Below are 20,996 nucleotides of genomic sequence, written 5' to 3'. Positions count from 1 at the left end.
ATGAATGAATAAGCACTTGATGTGTTTAGGTGGGGGTGCCAAAGATGTTAGTAAGAGATAACTTTGAAGTGCTGTTTTCCATTTGGAGGTGGTTTTGATTATTTTGAGTTTACATTTTGAAGCAAAGTTCACAGAATGGGCTCATGACTGCATTTGGTTTCATTTATTTTGCAGTTTTTAATTGGTCCAGGAACATTGAAAAATGTAACAGCACAGTAGTACAGTGTTCACTGGAGAAAATTCTTAAATTTTTGTTTTATATAGTTTATTGCCAACTTGGTTAGTTATTCCAATAACTCTGTGTATATTTTAGAAATTTTTTCAACTGATTCATGAGATAAAAAATAGCCTTTATTTAGAAAGAAAGACTGTTAGTAATTACAGTCTAGTTTGGGGTTTAAGAAATTCCATGTATGTAGTATAATTTATTTATGTATTTATTTTTAAAGATTTTTTTTTTAATGTGGACCATTTTTAAAGTCATTATTGAATTTGTTTCAATATTGTTTCTGTTTTATGTTTTGGTTTTTGGCTGCTGAGGCATGTGGGATCTTAACTCCCAACCAGGGATTGAACTGGCACCTCCTGCATTTGAAGGCAAAGACTTAACCACTGGACCTCCAGGGAAGTCCCTGTAGTATAATTTAGAGTAAAATTTTAAGCATCGTTTTGGGGAAAAGGGAGAAAACTTTGGTCTCATGAGTTACTTTTTTGAGCTGGGAAAGGACCTCAGAAAAAATCTCTTTTTCTAGAACCCTATTGGAAAATGCCTTCTCACCTCTAGCAGAAAAGGCTTTCTGTCATCTTCGATAGTGTTAGTGTGTTGAGTTAAATAAATTTTTTTTAAAGCCCCAACTTCCTAAAGTCCTTTGAGGTTTTAGGGAAAGGGTGCCTTTTATGGCTTGTAGGAAGAAAGACATGAAATGTCTCCCTTCTTCAGTGGGGAAAAGGTTAAAAGCCTGACACTCTTTAAATGATGAAAGTGTTAGTGTGGGTAACAATTTGTGAAAAATCAGGATAAGAGTTGAGACTGGTTTTAGACTGTGTTAATCTTGCCTACCTGAAGTGAGAAATAAATACCTCATAGGAATGTGTGTGGAGATGTAATGCCTTTCTCTTCCACGATGCTTGAGTCAGCAGTAGTTGAATGTGATTACCTTTGGATTCCTGTTTGGGAAAGAGAGAAATGAGTGGGTGGTTTCAGTGCAGTTTCAATGTAGTTAACTCAAAGAAGTTTTAGAATTGGTATTAATTGGCCCCCTTATAGATGCCTTTTATGAGGAAGCTGGTTTTAACACTGGTAACTTCTTCACACCTTTAGAGTTTATTGTTGCCAAATAAAAGTTAATTGAGGTGAAAGTCTTATATACATTGTTGTCCCTCTTGTTATTTAACTTAAATGTACCTTTTAAAAAATCAGATTATGGTTAATAGTTTTTTTGTGGGTTTGGGTTTTTTTTTTTAAATATTGTTTATGTTTAAATACAAGATATTAATGAAAAGACTTAGAATCTGAATTTTGACTCTCTGATCTGGGAGCCCTGCCTGGGGAATACTTTGAATGAGGTCTCCACCCCTAGGTAGTTGTATTCACCATACTAATAATACATTGAAAGGAAAGGAATAGAATCCTTTTGCTTGCATGGCTTGGGGTGAGCCACTGGATAAGGGAACAAGGCTCATATTTTTGCATTGTTGCTTTGTTTAACCACTTTTAAGAACATATATTCTGAGGTTGGGTGGGGTGAGGGGAGCTAATGGAATTTCTGATAATAGGAAGGGTAATAAAAAATAAAATAGAAGATTATAGTAAATAATCAATGTGGAAGTAGAAATAAGTTGTACTGGAAGAGATGATGAAATTGTCATTTTCTTATTCTGTGATTATTCTCTAGTTTTTTGTTGTTGTTGTTTAATTTTTTTTAATTTATTTTTTATTTTTTTATTTTTTTTGGGGGGGTACACCAGGTTCAATCATCTATTTTTATACACATATCCCCATATTCCCTCCCTTCCTTGACTCCCCCCCCTCGAGTCCCCCCCACCCTCCCCCTCCCAGTCCTCTAAGGCATCTTCCATCCTCGAGTTGGACTCCCTTTGTTATACAACAACTTCCCACTGACTATCTGTTTTACAGTTGGTAGTATATATATGTCTGTGCTACTCTCTCACTTCGTCTCAGTTTCCCCTTCACTCCCCACCCCCTCCCATACCTCGAGTTCTCCAGTCCATTCTCTGTATCTGCATCCTTGTTCTTGTCACTGAGTTCATCAGTACCATTTTTAGATTCCGTATATGTGAGTTAGCATACAATATTTGTCCTTCTCTTTCTGACTTACTTCACTATGTATGACAGATTGTAGTTCTATCCACCTCATTACATATAGCTCCATCTCATCCCTTTTTATAGCTGAGTAATATTCCATTTTATATATATGCCACATCTTCTTTATCCATTCATTTGTTGATGGGCATTTAGGTTGCTTCCATGTCCTGGCTATTGTAAATAGTGCTGCAATAAACATTATGGTACATGTTTCTTTTGGGATTATGGTTTTCTTTGGGTATATGCCCAGGAGTGGGATTACTGGATCATATGGTAGTTCTATTTGTAGTTTTTGAAGGAACCTCCAAATTGTTTTCCATAGTGGCTGTACCAACTTACAGTCCCACCAACAGTGCAGGAGAGTTCCCTTTTCTCCACACCCTCTCCAACATTTGTTGTTTCCAGACTTTGTGATGATGGCCATTCTGATTGGTGTGAGGTGATACCTCATTGTGGCTTTGACTTGCATTTCTGTTGTTGTTGTTTTTATCAGTGAATGATTTATACAGAATTACTTGTGAATTTTGATTTGATAGGGCAGTGTGAATGACTTGAGAAATTGCATTTCTGATAGTAACTTATTAATGTTAAACTGGTTTTAACTAGTTATAGAAAATAATGAATGTTAAGAGTGTTTAATATTTCCCTGAGGGAAGGAAAAGGGGAGTGGTACTGTTGCTGTACTGGTTTTTGTGATGCTTTTACATGACCAGTGACCATAACTCCTGGATGATTTTGAACTCTAGCAGGTGGTCAGGTATTTAAGGTTGTATTTCATAGTTGAGTGCCACTGATTTGGAGACTCTGGTGAAGATGCCATCTTTGTTACATTTATATATATATTTTTAATCTCCTGACATCTGGATTTTTAAATCAAACCTTTTCTGATAATGTACACAGCTTAAACTTCAAAACTAGAAACTGTATTTTTTTATTAATTAAAAAAAGTTTTTGGCTGCATTGGGTCTTCATTGCTGCGCATAGAATTTTCTCTAGTTGCAGCGAGTGGGGTCTACTCTTCATTTCAGTGCTCGGGCTTCTCATTGTGGTGGCTTCTCTTGTTGCAGAGCATGGACACTAGGCACACAGTAGTTGCATCACGCAGGCTCAGTAGTTGCAGCACTAGGGCTCTAGAGCGCAGGCTCAGTAGTTGTGGCGCACCAGCTTAGTTGCTCCGTGGCATGTGAGATCTTCCCAGTCCGGGGATCAAACCCATGTCCCCTGCCTTTGGCAGGTGGATTCTTAACCACTGTGCCACCAGGCAAGTCCAAAACTAGAAACTTTAAAACTAACATATATAAAAAGATACAATTGTGGTGTGTGTGTTTTCTCCCCCTCTATAAAAATATCTTCATTTTGTGTTCTTGGGTATATTTGATATCTTCTTGTGCAAGGAATTAAAGTATAAAATAATGCATAAAATAAAATTAAGCAAAAGGTGAATGACTATGTATCATGCAGTGTGTTGGAAACTAAGGATACAAAAATAAATGGGTTTCGTTTCTTTCTATTCAGCAGCTCAGAGTTGGGTAGGAGAGGAATACAAGCATAGGACACGTTGCCTCCTCTGATAGCGGTGCTTATAATTGCTCATTCACTCATTTCATTCCTACTCCTATTTCTTTAGCATGTCTTAATTTTATATCCACCATAAAGAGACCACTGTAAACTGACTCTTTGTTAGGTTTGGCATTGTAATCATGAACTAGGTAGATATGGTACCTTTCGTTAAGGAGAACTCACTCCATATGGAAGCTACCCAGACACAGGGATCATTGTCATTTTTACATCCCAAGTGTCTGGGAGAGTGCTACGCACATAGTAGATGCTTATAAATATTTTTTGGAAGAGAGAAAATAGATGACCCAAACCTGACCTCAGGTTCTTCTTTCCACACTGTTGCGTGAGCCTTGAACTGAATTTTGGAGAATAATTGTTTCCTAAGAGAAAAGTGAGTAGAACATCCTGTGCAGAGAGCATAGGCACTGAGTAGTAAGGGTAATATTGAGGCTTAATATGAAATTCACTGATATTTTTAAAAGTAGATCAGAATGAAAGTACTGTATATTTGTGAACTTTCAAGAAGTTATGCTGAGACTATTAAAAGCATCTGTCTGTGGCATATATTATTCTTAATAGGCATGCTTATCAAGTTTTTCTTTTAAAGTTCAGTATTACGCTGCTAGTATTTTATAACTTTTAAATTGCTGTATTTTAATGGCACTTATGAATTATCAGTGCTGGATAATTTACAAGTTTTTAAGTGGGAGATATCAATTTCTTTCTAATAAGGAATTTAATCTCCAAATGTTTTGAAGAACTTATAATGCATACTTTCTACTTAAAATATTGAGAGCCTTTTCAGGAGTAATCATAGCTGATGGCATTCTGACAATATATTTTTACCTTTTGAGTGTCCAGAGTGTCTAGAATTTTGTTACTTTTAACAAATCAGAGATAAAGCTTTTTTTCCCTTGCTGTTTATATAATTGGATTTACTTATGTATTTTTATCATGTATTTATTTATTAGGAATTTTCATGTATTTCAATGTAAATCAATATTCTGTGTATAAATTGATCTTACTTGACACTATAAACGTTCTTCTTTAAAAATTTGTGTTTGAAATGCTTCATAATTTAAAATATATCCTTTAAATATATGCAGCTTATTGTATGTCAATTATATCTCAATAAAAGTTCTTAAAAAAATAAAAGTTAAAAAAAATATATATATCCAAAATTTAAAAAAAAAATTGTAAACCAGAATGACACAAGAAGCTCTAAGGCATATCACTCATATATGGTTAGTTGACTATTTTGTAGTTAACCTTAAATTGTTTGAACACTTTCTTTTGCAAGAACTTCATATTTATGTAAGAATTTGATTTGTGTTTCATGCTAACCAAGTTTACTTAACACACAGATTGTGACATTTTCAAGGCCAGAGTGCTGGAAAATGACATTGCATTCCTTTATTTTCTTTATTCTTGGCTTGAACACGGGTTCAAAGGTGAAATAGATTCTTGTACTGTGCACATGTCATGGTTTAGGCTCCTCACATAATACTGAAAGGTTAAAGAATTATATGTTAATGAACACAAAAAATTAGATATTTTAGGATTTGATTGATAAAGTTATTTCTTAAAATGGATGCATAGAGTAAAACAGTAGAGTGACATTCTGCAAACTTACATGGAGTGAGTTTTTAACATATTGCCTTTTAGTATACAAAGGTAAGTTTTACTATACATCCTTGATTTTTAAAATTTTGTTACAATAACCTCTTGAATATGCAGAGATAAATGAAAAAGTTGAACTGTTAGCGAAATAATTTATCTTTTAGGTTTACTTTCAACATTCTCTTTTCACCTAAATTAAAATGAAATGGAAATAAGTTTTCTGGAAGCATCTAAACTAGAGTTCAACCTGGTTGAAATCATACCTCCTCCTTTTTAAGTATTTTTCTTATTTCCATTTTAGGGAAAAATCTTATTAGCATATATAAACAGGAATAAGTCAGAGATTTGATATTCCAGCACTGGTAATAGACTATGGCCTGAGTTAATGTTTCTGTAGAGCTTGAAGTCACAGCCTCAGTCCCATAGAGGACCCTGATAATCAAAAGGAGTGGTGCTTTCTGGGACCCTTGCTGGCATGAGCAGGAGCATCCATGACAGGGTTCAGTTCAAAGTAATTAAGGAAAGCAGGACCAGAAAAGCTGAAGTTTTTATATTACAGTGTAATAAGAAGTCCTTTATAGGAATGTATGATTTTACAGAAATGTCCAAGGAGCAGACTGATGGAGACAATGTTAGAAAAATAAAATGTTCCTAATCAAGAGCTTGAAGTCCACCACAAGCATACACTTACAGCAGTATACCATTATGCCAGAGTAGCATATTTTCCTGCAAAAATGCTCATAAATGATGCGAAATCTAGTGTTAGAATTTCGATTCTGGTCTTTCAGATTCCCATCTCATAGCAGTACATCTGTTTATTAGGAGTTATCTCCTGAATGTGAGTGATTTCAGTCCTAAGTCACTGCACCTGTTGCCAGGAGGTATTTATTCCAGTCACTAGCCTAAAGCACAGAGAGTTATTGCTTGACACTTTATAGCTTGGGGGAAGGGGAGGGGAAGAAAGTGTCTTTTCAAAATTATTTGTTCAGAGTGGAGAAAATGGAGCAAAACAGTTCATTTTACTTAAAGCACCACTATTTGGCAGTGTTCACATTTGCATAGCAGAAAGCTGCAATACGAATTTTTTGCTCACAGGGCCTTCCGCAGATTTTTTCTTCCATTGTCAGATGGATTAGATTACACTTTGCTTGTTGGGATGCTTACTTTTTTCCTTTGTTGAAATAGAAATAGATTGAAGATACAACTTAGAATAAATGTCATAGTAATAGTGTGATTAAAAAGCTTTAACTTGGGCATTTCTTTATGTTGATTATGTTGACTGATCAATTTCATTGACTACTTGACCATCAGACAACCATTTCCTTTCTTGCCCCTCTTCCTCTAGGACTAGAGGCACCCAGTATACGCTAACTATGTTCTCTACAACAGGAGTCCCCAAACCTGCTGCTAATTGTCATTCTTATTTGGAGAGGCAGTATAGTAACATTGAAGAACGTGAGTTTGGGAGCTGAAGCATTGGGTTTCAAACCTTGATTTCATTCTTAGTGGATGTGTGATTTTGGAAAACGTAATTTTTCTGTGCCTCAATTTCCTCCTTTGTAAAATAGCGATAATAATAATACCTGTCTCATATGGTTGTTTTAAGGAGTTGTAGTCAGTAAGTATTTGTGAAGTCCTCAGAGGGATATCTAGTGATGATGGGGTGAAGAAGATGGCATAATCCTCTTCCCCCAAACAGGTATGAAACTGAATAGAATTGTCAACAACCACCATTTTAGGGCTTTGGAAATTAACTAGAGCCAAATAAGAGATTGGGAAGGATTTCTGTATGAAAAACTGATGGAACTTTTGGTACACAGTTCAAGTTTAAAGCCTTCTAGCCTGGGGCTGCTCTTACCCCCACCCTGAACTCCTTGGCTCTGTCATTGTGGCTGGTTTCATCAGAGCAAAGTTGGCCTTGAAAATCTGTGACTGAGCTGCCAGGGAGAGTTGACTTGATTAGAGGAGAGTGTAGAAACCCATGCCCAGCAGTGTTGCCAGTAACAGTAGTAAACACTGTGGAGAACAGATGGGGAGAACCCCTCCCTACCTCTGCTAACCCGAGGTGGTGGTCCCACGTGAGGAGACTGAGGGCCAGTCTGAAACATAATCAGGAAACCTTGGAAACCAAAGAGCCAGGTGTTCTCTATGCATTTTTGACTGACTGAGGAAGCTACACACATAGCAGAGGAGATTTGAGGGGACGTGGCAGAAAGTAAAAAGCCAAGGTTGAGTTGAAAACTGCTTGAACTTTGAACTCTCCCTAACACACAGATCAATCAGTAGAGGGTGGAGACCTTATTACGGGTTCATGGTTTTTGTGCAAAGTCTTTGCTCAGTCATTGGCTGTGCACTAAGCTGTGCAGAGACAGGTGTGATCTCTAGGAAGTCAGGCTAGAAAATAAAAATAAAAATTAAAATAACAACAACGACAAGATAAAAAGCAGCTGCAAACTACAGGGGAAGACAGAGTCAGCATATTAAAGTTCAGTCCGAAGGCTAAAAAGAAAATATCAGAACAGCAGCAATTCTCAGAGGGAAGAAATCTAGAGTTGCTAACAGTATATTATTTAAAATGTATAGTTTTCAACAACAACAAAAAATTTGCAAGATAATGCAGAGAAACAGGAAAGTTGACCCATACTCTGGAGAAAAAGCAGTCAATAGAAACCTGCCTCTGGGGAGTTCAACTCGAGGATGGAAGATGCCTTAGAGGACTGGGATGGGGAGGGTGGGGGGGACTCGGGGGGGGGCGGGGAGTCGAAGGAGGGAGGGAATACGGGAATATGTGTATAAAAACAGATGGTTTAACTTGGTGTACCCCCTAAAAAATAATAAAAAAAAAAAAGCATTTAGAAACCTGCCTCTGATATGGGCCCAGATGTTAGAGTTAGCAGATAAACATTTCAGAGTGGCTACTATGAATATGTTCAAAGATTAAAGTAAAACTATATTAGAGAATTAAGAGGAAATATGATGATGACAACAAATATGTAATAGAGAAAACCTGTTTTAAAAGGTTTTGGAAAAATTCTTGGCACATCTTAGTTATTACATCAGCGTGTTGCAAATAAATAAGTTTTCTTCCCCAGATACAGATTTCCTACCTTCATATGAACCAAGAGATTCTGATTCAGTGGGGCTGAATTACAGTTTGAGGATCTGTCTTTTAAAAAATACTTACCAGGTGACTCTGATGCAAAGTCATATTTGGGAGTCAGTCATATACTCTTGGCGAGTGATTTTAAAAATTGTCCTGAAAAATATGCAGTTTAAACAGTTAAGAATGAATTCATATACAAAGGAAATGCAGTGAAGAAATGGTGGTCATACCTGTAATGATTTCTTCCTGTGACTCAGTATTTTAAGTCACTAATGTGATATAAATAAAAATGCAAATAAGTATTTTTAGGAATAGGTTTTGTTCTGCCTTTTCATAGATTTACTTAGTGAAAATATTGAATTTTAAAAATTAATATTAATTGCAATAGTTTTATTTAAGACTTTCCAAATTTATTTGAAGTTCCATTGCTGGTGAAAGAGTTTGAAGCCATACCCCTTGAAGTTCTCAGAAAATTAGAGAGAAGTGGCCAAGGAAAGCATAACAATCTACATTTTTCTTAAAAATTTGTGTTTTCTGCCACCCACTGCTGCCTGTGAAAAAGCTTGTGGCAAAGGGGGGCAAAAAAATAATCAGGTTCCGAAGTTTACTCCTGACCACACATCCTATAGAAGATGGAATCGTGGATGCTGCCAATTTTGAGCAGTTTCTTTAGGAAAGAATCAAAGTGAATGGAAAAGCTGGGAATCTGGATGTAGGTATTATAACAGTTGAAAGAAGCAGAAACAAGATTACTATAACTTCTGAGGTGCCTTTTTTCAAAAGGTATTTGAAACATCTCACCAAAAAATATTTGAAGAAGAATAATCTATGTGGTTGGTTACGAGTAGTTGCTAATAGCAAATAAAGTTATGAATTGTGTTACTTCTAGATTAATCAAGATGAAGAAGAGGAAAATGAGGACTAAAACTCAATTATCTGGAATATTTTCTATGAGTTCTGAAATAAAACTTAGGAACCAAAAAAAAATTTATGTAGGTTTTTCTTTTGATTTCATAATTGGCCCATGTTTATTTTCTCCCTTCCAGTAAGTCGTTGATTAAAATAATTGATTTGTCCAGAAAGATGTCTGCTTGTGATTGTATGAACCCTGGCTAATTCATCTCATGTACTTTTGAGAGTTTTCTTGGCAGTATCATACAGTCTACATTATTGTGCCATAGTCTGTTCATGCTAACATTCTCATATATATTTACGTTTTAAAGAAATAGAGCAACAAATGTATTTAATTGTCAGTCACTTTAAAATGTTAGAATAGCATGTATACCTGATTGAAAGGAGTTTGCCTGTTTAGAATCATAGATTGATGAAATTTGAGAGGACTTTGAAATGACTTTGATTCTTCAGAAAAAGAAATTGAAACCCAGAAAAATAAAATGACTTAGCCAAGTTCACGAGGCCGACGCAGACACCTGTACTTTGATGTGCAGTACTCTTTCTGTGTGTCTGTACTTGCAGAGTGTAGATTTTGCTCTCTTAAGTCTGTGGCACACATCGCTCCATTTCCACAAATACAGTTTTCATCATTATCTGTATGTTGCGTGAACCTTTAAAATAATTGTTTCCTGTCAAATTCACTAACATTTTTTGGTGAATTTCAGATGGTATGAAAAATTATAAAGTCAACCTTGTTTGTGTTATCAACATGGTGGCTTGAGAAGTCACAGAATCCCTTTCTGTTCACGGCCATTACTAAGAGCAATAGGCTGTGGAATCTGAGAACCCTGCACGTGTTAGAATCTAACTCACAGTGATCCCTGAGACCCTGAATTACCACCATTTGATGCCTTAGCTTCATACACTGTAAATTGGTATTATTACAGTATCCACTCCATTGTTTCTTGCTGTATTAATACTTGTTGATGATGTTGATGAGCATAAGAAAGGGTGATCCATAAAAAGCATTTTGGACAGTATTTAAACAATGTAATCACAGTGTGAATATTCGCTACCACAGTATTTACTTTTGTTTTTTTCTTCATATTTGTTTTTTATGGAGATATATGTGTATATCCATATCCCATTGGAAACACGATTTAAATAAAGTTCATAAACATTTGTCTTTGTGAGAAACACTAATGAACCCCAGTAGTACCTAGAAAATAATAAATTGACAGAATTAAATTTTTTTTTTCTTTTTTGAGGATATAACATCATTTTATTGATAAGTAATTTATTTGTTTCTTAATGCTCTTTTTGTTTTCAGTACCAAAGGAAATAGATATTACAGAGGAAAATACATTGTAATTTATATTGTTTTAAACAAATACTAGTTGTGAATTTAGCAATTTGGTTTGACAGCACTTATTGGAATTACATATCATGTGCGAATCTCCGCATTGGAATCATAACTCTTATCCTCACAGTCTAGCAGGGAAGGTACATATTAAACATGAATGTCCACAAGCACTTTTTAAATTTGATACATAAGTATAAAGTTCATTGGAAACAGATGAGAGAGCAAGAATTTAGGAAATAGAACACAAGACAATGACATTATAGCATTAAATAAAGCAATATTCACCGTTAAGAACTCACTCAGTTCTATGCAGTGAATGTATAAGTACCATGATCTCTTCTCCAGAAGATTCCATTGGAAATCTACTATATTAGTAAAGTGTGCTGATCTTTCAATTTTTTTTTTTCCTTTTCTTTTTCCATACTTTACCTTTTTGGGTGACTAATATTAAGGCTTTAAAAATCCTTTCTCTGAATTATCAAAACAGCAAGACTTTTGCAGCTTCTCAAATATCTTTTAAAAGCAGAGGAAAATTCACTTAGAACCATAATTATAATCCTGCAGACTATCAACAACAAAAATAAAGGAGCTCAAGTTAAAAACTGCATTGTTTCAGAATCAACTCAGTATTTTGACAAATACTACAACTTGTGAATTTTGGCTCCAAGCCAGTCTTAGAAGAACACATTCTCATATTTGTAATATTCTCTAATAATATGATTTACAAAGAATTATAATTGCAGTTCATCTCTGCCTTTAAAATATGCTGTGCTCCAAAATTTTATATGATGTCACTTGTTTGAATTTTCATAAAGCTTTTTGTCACAGAAATAAGTGTCAGCTTCTGAAGCCTTAAAACATATGTTTAATTAAAACAAATATAGTACTAGTTTAAGCCGAATTATTTGTATAAGCAGTACAGTATCGGCAAATGGAAGAAAGCAATAACATATGTAAACGTTTATTTATGAACTTGGGAACAGGTGGAAAGGTTGGCCCCCTTTACTATTTATCTACATATTGCCTAAATCCATTTCTGTATTCCTTCTTCATTGATAGTGCAGTTCTCTTTTATTAATCTCATAAGACCAGAAATCTTCTTAGCGAAAAACTACCAAGGTTGGCGTTTGTCTCAGTCCCCTGAAGATTTCTAAGCTCTAAACTGTGTCTTTTTCTTCTGTCTCCATCCCAATTACATTTTTAGTTTTCTCAGTAGAACTGAGAGCTCAGCCAAGTTTGAGAATTGCTGATTTTCTAAATCATACCAGGTATAACCCACTAATCCTTTTGCAGGATTTTTCGCATCTTTAAAAGAAGATGTATGTTTATCCAGAAGACTTTTTATTTTGTTGAATTAGTGAGAGGCATTGTGCAATAGTTAAAGAGAACAGGGTTTGGCATTGGATTGACCTGGACAGAACCCAGCTCTTCAACTTGAAAGTTTATGTCTTGGAACAGTTTACTTCTGAATGTCATCACCGCCCCCCCCCCCCACCCCCCCGTAAAAAGGGATATAAGGGATAACTCAAAGTAATTAAAAGGATAAAGATAAGAAAAAATACTGAAATTAATGCTAGTCTTTTATAAAAGAAATGCTGTAGATGGCAACAAGTTAGAGAATTGAAATAAAAAATTGGGTCAATGTACAAGTTTTTGATATGGTAGGAAACCCATAGGTAGCACACCAGCACACAGAGATGTACTTCTCCCACACATAGTTCTTCTTGGCTGTTCTTGGCTTTTTCTGCTTTTACCTTTGTTCTATGTTCTGTTACTATTTTAGAGGACCCCTGGTTGAAAACTGTGATTGAAACCTAAAATTCTAATCTTTTATTCTATTCAGAATCTTTTTTATAGCACTTATGAACAGTGGTTATCTACATTCTACCTAATACACCATACATAACTTCATATAGCACTTTCATTTTAGTGCTTTTCTGTACGTTATCTCATTTTAGAGTCACACAGGTAGGAAACGTAACATCATACATGTTTCATCTCCATTTTGTAAATGACAAAACTGAATCTCAGAAATTTTGCTCCTTTTGGAGGTTTCAACTTATTGACCCGGATTGGAGCAGAACTGGCTTCTTTGAATGCTCATCTGCTGAATCCTTTCATTTATGTCAGTTTCCAATAAAGAGTCTACAAATTGAAATGTTTTTGTGCTATAAGTATGATACTGTCATAGTGTCTTAATTATTTTGGGAGATGCTAAAACAAATTATTTTTAAGATAACGCTATTAACAGCAATTAATGTGTCTACATTAAATGAGTAAGTAAGGCCAGTGTCCTGTATAACAGAGCTTTGATTTCATTTATAAATGAAAACTGTTCCTTTATTAATTGTTGCATGCTATGTTTGTACATCTTGTCACTCTTTATAAATCCATTGATCAAATGTGTCATTTTTCTTTGGATCTACTCAGAAAGAGCCAGTTAGTTTCTGATTGTGACTAGGTTATACAGAAAATATTTTATTAAAGAAATTTAAAATTGTCTTATACAGATAAATAATCCAGCTGAAGATATACATTAAAAATCTAATAATAAGTTACTGGTTCATAGTAAAGATCCAGAGAATTATTTAATAAATATATGAATCGATGGCTTGAAAAACATAATTTGTATGAATCTCTTGGGTATAGACATGACTCATATTACTTGAAAATGCCTTATTAAAATAATATGCTTCATAAATGAGTTAATTTTAATTCTTGTTTTCTTTTTGAAGGTTTCAGCAGAGCAGCTTTACCATTTGGGTTAGTTCGTCGAGAATTATCCTGTGAAGGTTATTCTATAGATCTGCGATGTCCAGGCAGTGATGTCATCATGATTGAGAGCGCTAATTATGGTCGGACAGACGACAAGATTTGTGATGCTGACCCATTTCAGATGGAGAATACAGACTGCTACCTCCCAGATGCCTTCAAAATTATGACTCAGAGGTAAATGTTCATATGTTAATATCCCATTTTAGCTACTACATCCAAATTAGTAAAAGTATTATCATAATTCCAAACTGGATAGATACAGTCCATATCTCAGCCTATTCATTAAACCAAGCTAGGGTTTTACCTACTAATGTTGATTTCTACTTTAAAAGATTTCAACATTTAAATCTCCAAATCGTTTTTATATAGATTGACATATCAGAAAGAATATGTATTACACTTTTTTATATGTCATAAAATAAAGAGTAATTGAAATGTAATCTTGTTTTTTTTAAGGCTTCAAAATTTTGAAATATTTTTTAATATCAAGAATGTTTAATTGTCCAGGTCTTTGGCAGTAATTGCCCCTTAATTTTTTTTAATTAGTAAACTTTGTTTTTTCAGCAAAATTGAGCAGAACATACACAGAATTATCATACTCCATCTCCATACATGCAAAACCTCCCTAACCATTGACATCCTAACAACCCTCACCACAGTGGTACATTTGTTGCAATAGATGAACTCACATTGACACATCATTATCACCGAGAGCTCTCCGTTTGCATTAGGGTTTACTCTTGGCGTTGTATATTCTGTGGGTTTTGACAAATTTATAATGACACTTATCCACCGTTGTAACATACAGAACAGTTTCACTGACCTAAAAATCCTCTGTGCTTCACATATTCATTCCTCCCTCCATCTAACCCCTGGCCACCACTGATTTTTTATTTTCTTACAGTGTTGCCTCTTGTAGAATGTCATATAGTTGGAATCATACAGAATGTAACCTTTTCAGATTGGGTTCTTTCACTTAGTAATATGCACTTACGTTTCCTCCATGTCTTTTCATGGCTTAATAGCTCATTTCTTTTTAGTGTTAACTAATATTCCGTAGTCTGGATGTGCCATAGTTTATCCATTCATTCACTGAAGGACTGCTTGATTGCTTCCACATTTTGGCAATTACGAATAAAGCTTCTATTAACATCTGTTCCGGTTTTTCTGTGGACATAAGTTTTCAGTTCATTTGGGCAAGTGTCAAGGAGCATGGTTTGTTGGATCGTATGGTAAGAGTGTGTTTAATTTTGTAAGAAACTGCCAAACTGTCTTCCAAAGTGACTACCATTTTGCATTCCCACTGGCGGTGAGTGAGAGGTACTGTTGTCCTACATCTTCAGCAGCATTTAGTATTGTCAGTGTTTTAGATTTTGGCTATTCTAATAGGTGTGTAGCGATATCTCCTTGTTGTTTTAATTTGCAATTCCCCAATGGTATATAATGTTGAACACCTTTTAATATACTTACTTGCCATTTGTATATCTTTATTGGTGAGGTGTCTGTTCTGGTCTTTTGCCCCTTTTTTAATTGGGTTGTTTTCTTATTGTGTGGTTTTAAGAGATTTTTATTTTCATTTTTATTTTGACAATGCTGCACGGCTTACAGGATCCAAGTTCCCTGACCAGGGATCGAACCCTAGCCCCCTGCAGTGGAAGCGTGGAGTCCCAACCACTGGACCACCAGGGAATTCCCTTTAAGAGTTTTTAAAAATATCTTTTGGATAACAGTCCTTTATCAGATATGTCACTTAAATATTTCCTCTCAATCTGTGGCTTGTCTTCTGTTGATCCTTAGTTTTAGAAAAACAAACAAAAAACCCCCAACAAATTAAGAAAGTTAAAACATAGTGCTCATTCTCTCTCTCTTTCTTTATAGATAAATAATAGATAGGAAGAAAGGAAGGAGGGGTGGGAGGGAGGAAGGAGAGAAGGAAAGAAGATAGATATTTGTGTAATATACCATTTGTTAACTTTGTGTTTTAAAAATGATGTGTTGGAAAGTGTGGTATAAACTATAGAATATATGAATGATATGTCTCAACTGGACAATTGCCTTCCCACAGGTAAATAGAATACAAAAAACTGCTGACAGTGGGTATGGACTTTCCTCTGCCTTAACACAGAGCGCCTAATTCTTGGCATCTTTTTTTTTTCCCCTCAAATTTTGGTACTCTTGGCATCTTAGAGTTTTCTTATATGTAAGATATTAAAATTGTGTTAGTTATGATTGAACTAGGAAAGTAATATCCAGTAATCCCAGTTATTTGGGACATAGAGACTCTCCGAAGAAACACAAGTGTCACAGAGTTTATTATACATTATTGATTTTGTATTTGTCTGCTAGGAAAACCCTTTTTCTTTCTATTCAAAGCTTTCACCCTACTGAAAACAATCTTCTCTCCAGTTTTGTAGCTTATATGCTAGTCTACCTCAAAGTAGAACAGCAAATTCTGTAGACTGGGGTTTGATCAGTGTAGGCACAATGAAAACATCTAAAGGAGCAGTGAAGGAAGTAATGGAAAAATTATTTTTTAAAAATCCAGTCCATAAGAGTATGGGTACAAATTGTTGTAAAATGTCTTAATTTCACACAGAATATGCATTCTCATATTTTTATTGATAGCACATTATATAGTAAGTAGTTTTTTGTTAATGTTGATACTGATCAAGATATTTTTAATAAATGAGAAAACATATATAATACTTTCAAAAGATTTCCTTCAAAATGTTTTTATTTTTAGTTCTTAAAGGGTAGTTACTAAAAAATTAAGGTAAAATCATATTTGTGCAAATGGCACCAGATAAAGTTTTTTTTGTGGGTTTTTTGGTTTGTTTTTTGTTTTAAACGAAAGTCCTTTATGGACTATGTAGAATTTGAAATCTGGCTTGTGAAACAAACTACATAACATAATTTACTTTCTTTGGAAGAATGGATCCTGTGCTACAGTAAAATTGTAACGGAACAATTTGCACATAGTATTTCAAAAATTGGGAACTGCGTATAGTAGGCAGACAATAAAGGCTACACCTGATAATCAACCATTTATTCAATCTTTACATGTTGATTTGACTGTTCAGAGGTAGTGATATGAGATGAGCATCTAGACGAAGGCCAGAGAGAAATAGGAATTGAAAAATGATTATGTAAATGATTATGTACAGTTACCTGTTTTTATTAGACTGACAGCCAAAAAGGTGATCAGGATTGACATATATATACTACCATGTGTAAAGTAGACAGCTGGTGGGAACACACTATAAAGCACAGGAAGCTCAGCTCGGTGCTCTGTGATGACCTAGATGAATGGGATGGAGTGGGTGGTGGGAGGGAGGTCCAGGTGGGAGGGAGGTCCAGGTGGGAGGGAGGTCCAGGAGGGAGGGGATATAGGGTATATATATATAGCCTATTTACTTCATTGTACAGCAGAAACTAACACAATATTGTAAAGCAATTATACTCCCTCCCTTCCCCCCCAAAAAAATCCAACAGCAAAGAGAATCTGAAAGAGCTGGCCCTGAGGAATTGTACGTTGTAGATAACTTAATTTTGTTTGTGCGGTTATACATTTAAATATATGGTTGAGTATCTAGCGCAACACATAAACCTTATCATAATTGTTAATATAAATATAATTACATATTATAGGACATGTACAAGATAAGATAGCAAGTTATTTTCATTGTTGCATTATGTTATAAAAGCAGGGCTATATTTTTGATAATACATTTTAAAGAAACTAAAGTTTGGGGGTATTTAAATTCTGTGAAAGCATACTGTTGTTTCCATGTTATCAAAATCTCTAAATAATTTATGGTATGTTAGTGAAAATAAGAGGTTAGTTCCAAAACTGCCTGTGAAAGCTCCATTTTTAAATTGTTGTGTTATACTAGTGGTTTATAATTATTTAATCAACACAATGACAGTTTAAACATGAACGCTTTGTTGACATGGAAGACAATGTTAAAATGACTTCAAAAATGAGTTTCATAGTGGTCATCTGTGAGTACTCCATTCTGTGTATGTCAGATTATAAGCCCTAAAGGAAGTCCACCATATTTGAATGTCATATAGTTTCAAATAGCTATAAGGAAAATAAGTAGACAATATGTTTTAGCTGAATTATTACAGAATAACTATTAAATGTATAGAATACTTGTCCTTGTATTTTTTTTTAATTTAAGGATATTCTTTCAGTATTTACAGATAGTTATTTTCACCAAACTCCTAATAACTTGGCAAATTTTTCCATTTATAATCATCAAAAAATATCTTAACGTAGAAAAGTCAGAAGTTTTTCCTTTAATGCAGGAGATTTCTCTTTGGAAAGATTAAATAAAAGCACCAGATATTTTTCTATTAAATTTGAAACTCCCTGTTTTCTATATGTAATAATGGATTTAGGCACAGACATTTCAATACCATTAAAATATATTTATATTATAATTCAGGGTTTTTTACCCCTGCCTCACTGTCGTCACTTCATCAGTTGAGAGTCAAATAAATAAACACACTTGTAGTTCTTGACTGTGGTGATAGTAAAAGTATTAATAATTGTTATTTCTTCTCCATTTTCTATTTCCTGCTCATTTATAAGTATGAAACCAAGGCTCTATTGGTGACTGATTCTACTTGTCTTTTAATTACACCAAATGGCTCATCCTAAAAAGCGAGAAATGAAACCCTTTCCTAAAATGATATGTATTTTAATACTCTATAAAATAATCACCATTACAGATAATTTTTTTAGCACTCTTTGAAGATAATTGTAGTGCGGTAACTTCAATATGAAATAGTTTCAACACTTTGAATTCATTAAAGCAAAAAAAAAATACACCTCTTACTACTACTCCTGAAGTATTTGATGAATAAATAAATTAGAATTTTGCTAACATTACTGTTTCTTTGTAGCATTGGGTACAATCTAGCTAAAGTGATGTGCTAAATTGTACCTGAGATCCTCTTCTGGTATTGTTTATAACTGTCCCTTTGTTCATTTCTTCACTCTAAGAACCTGCCAGTTCTCATCAGGGTAGTTTGCTGCCTTAGATTATGCTTTGTAATTATCCTTAGGTTGTTTTTTGTTTTTTTGCTGTTGCTGGTTTTTTGTTGTTTTTGTTTGTTTGTTTTTAAGCACTCTGGCCAAGAGATCTGAAAGTAAGAAAATATGTAAATATTTACTGAGTTTTTAAAAAATATTAAATGTAAGGTTAATGGGCATAGGTAGGTCCAGTTCTTCAGTCTTAACTCATACTATCAGATGTACATTAGTGTACCTCTGTCAATGCAAAGAGGTTCTAAAAGTAATACGTGCTGCTCTCAAGTAGGTGGTAAGAATACATGCCTCAGTTTTTCCCTATAGTAGGAAAGGTATAGCTTGTGTAATTGATTAAAAAAGATAGGCCCTTTTTTTGTGTATTGAAATTGCCCAAGGAAAGTAAAATAGTATCCTAGACTTAGGGAACTAGCCTGATCCCTATAAAGATTTTAGCCAATTTTTTTAGCCCACTTATGGATACTGACTGGCTTAGAACCTCATAGCACAACTACAGTAGGTTTCTTATTAAATAAAATTCAGTATATTTTTGATTGTTAAACTACCGATTTAAGTTCTTGTAAGTTATTTGGGAAACATGGTGAAATATAAATAAATAGTTCAGCAAGCAGTTGTTTATTCAGATCTGGCACTCACAAGAGTGTTGAAAGAAGAACATACGTATGAAGAAACATAAACATAAAGTTGGTATTTACAGGTCAACAGATGATATTACTTACAGAGGTTATGCGGTTTGAGCGTGCTAAAGCTCTAGAGAACACCTGTATTCAAGGGGCAGAGGTAAAGTTACCATCAAGGAAACCAGAACAACAACAGGAGGGTAATGTCGCATAAGCCAGCAGTAAAGCATAAAAGAGATTCATTTTTTTCTCATTGATGCTGAAGATTTTTATTCTATTTAGCTCAAATAAAAGAACACATTAGGATTTTCAGGATAGGAGAGTTTCAGGGTAAAAATCAAGAAAATAGTATTCAGCCTTGCATAGACCAGAATAATTAGATACTACATTAGTCACTTAAGGGAAAAAAACTACCTTCTACAACGTGGGAACAATTTAATTAAGTTGAGCTAAATGAGACAAAACTTATTTCAGAGCCTTGATCTTGTCCACAAAGGTTAGGATGATGGGAGTAAGCTCAAAGAGTAGGGACCAAATTAATCTATTCCCGTCTTATACCCCATTCATAATTTCTCTATCCTTGACTTTTCCTTTTCTAAACCTATCAATGTCCCAACCTATTATCTTCAAGTATAATAATGACATTTTATTTAACATTGTTAACCCAGCAGCAGTTCAAGTGGTGACAGTTTCTTGTGTGCCTGAGGATTTGAAGAAAGGTGTTATTTTATACGTATGTGCATTACTTTTTTCTGTTCCATAGTTATTTATACTACAGTATGTTATAGAGTGAGACTGGAAAAATGGATGCATTGACTTATTCACCTCCCTTCTTGCTACAAAGCAAGGTACATAACTAGGGAGGGAAAAACCATAGGCCATTACTTCTTTATGGGAGGGAAAAACCATAGGCCATTGCTTCTATTTTAAGAGAGTTATTGAATAACAGATTGTTGGAACTGCCGAGGAATTTGGGACTCATCATACTCTGGCTCTCTCTCGTTTCACTCGGAGAATCAACTGTCATTTCAGTCAAAACACTTCGTCCGCGTTGCAGCATGTATGCTCTCCTCACTTATTTTTAAAATGTCTTTGGGAAGGAATGGTAACACGATATCCCTCTTTTTACTTTGTGAACCTTTAAAAAAGTTGAATTATTTGCCACAGAAGCTGAAACATCAAATCGTCTATACCTGGAAACTCATTAATTAACATCTTGGTTGCATGAAAATTGATTCTTAAATAATTCCGTTATCTAGGATTTGTATATATACTTCTGTTATTTTCAAGTATACTAGTAGATATTAAGTGTGTGTGAAAGATGTAAAGAAAGGAGATAATTAAATACATGCACACATCCACACAAAACCTTCCTATGACAACTGATGAATGTTGGAAGATTCTCAGAGTTTAACCAGGAAAATCCATTAAAATGTAGTCACAGTTCTGCCAGTGTTCTCGGGCAAACTTCACGATTATAGATTTCAGTGTGGGCATGCACTCCTTGACATACAGCCCTTTTGGCTTTTACATTGATGATTCAGTCTTCATAAAGAAACTTTGTGTCCCAGTCAGAGCTATATGAAAGAAGTTTTATTTAGTTAATTTTTTTGTTCCCTGATCTCTTTATAGGTATCAATAAACTTAAAACCTGTCTTTCTAAGATATTCACGTCCCTT

General features: G+C 34.5%; 1 protein-coding gene and 1 pseudogene across 20 annotated transcripts in view; both read left to right on the top strand.

The window, feature by feature from the left end:
- Positions 1-20,996, top strand: part of ADGRL2 (adhesion G protein-coupled receptor L2) — a 266,132-nt gene that overhangs the window by 171,825 nt on the left and 73,311 nt on the right. For all 20 annotated transcript variants that reach the window (XR_009049955.1, XM_057715049.1, XM_057715022.1 and 17 more), the window contains one exon: positions 13,602-13,815. Coding sequence is in view for 19 of the 20 variants with exons in the window: in XM_057715049.1 (XP_057571032.1) it covers positions 13,602-13,815 (214 nt within the window). In the remaining variant the exon portion in view is untranslated. The remainder of the gene's footprint in view (positions 1-13,601; positions 13,816-20,996) is intronic.
- LOC130858564 (60S ribosomal protein L22-like) lies at positions 9,148-9,534 on the top strand (annotated as a pseudogene).

Source organism: Hippopotamus amphibius, chromosome 1 (genome assembly GCF_030028045.1).
Source record: "Hippopotamus amphibius kiboko isolate mHipAmp2 chromosome 1, mHipAmp2.hap2, whole genome shotgun sequence".
Lineage (NCBI taxonomy): Eukaryota > Metazoa > Chordata > Mammalia > Artiodactyla > Hippopotamidae > Hippopotamus > Hippopotamus amphibius.
The sequence above is the reverse complement of the archived record's forward strand: the minus strand, read 5'-3'. Positions and strand labels throughout refer to the sequence as shown.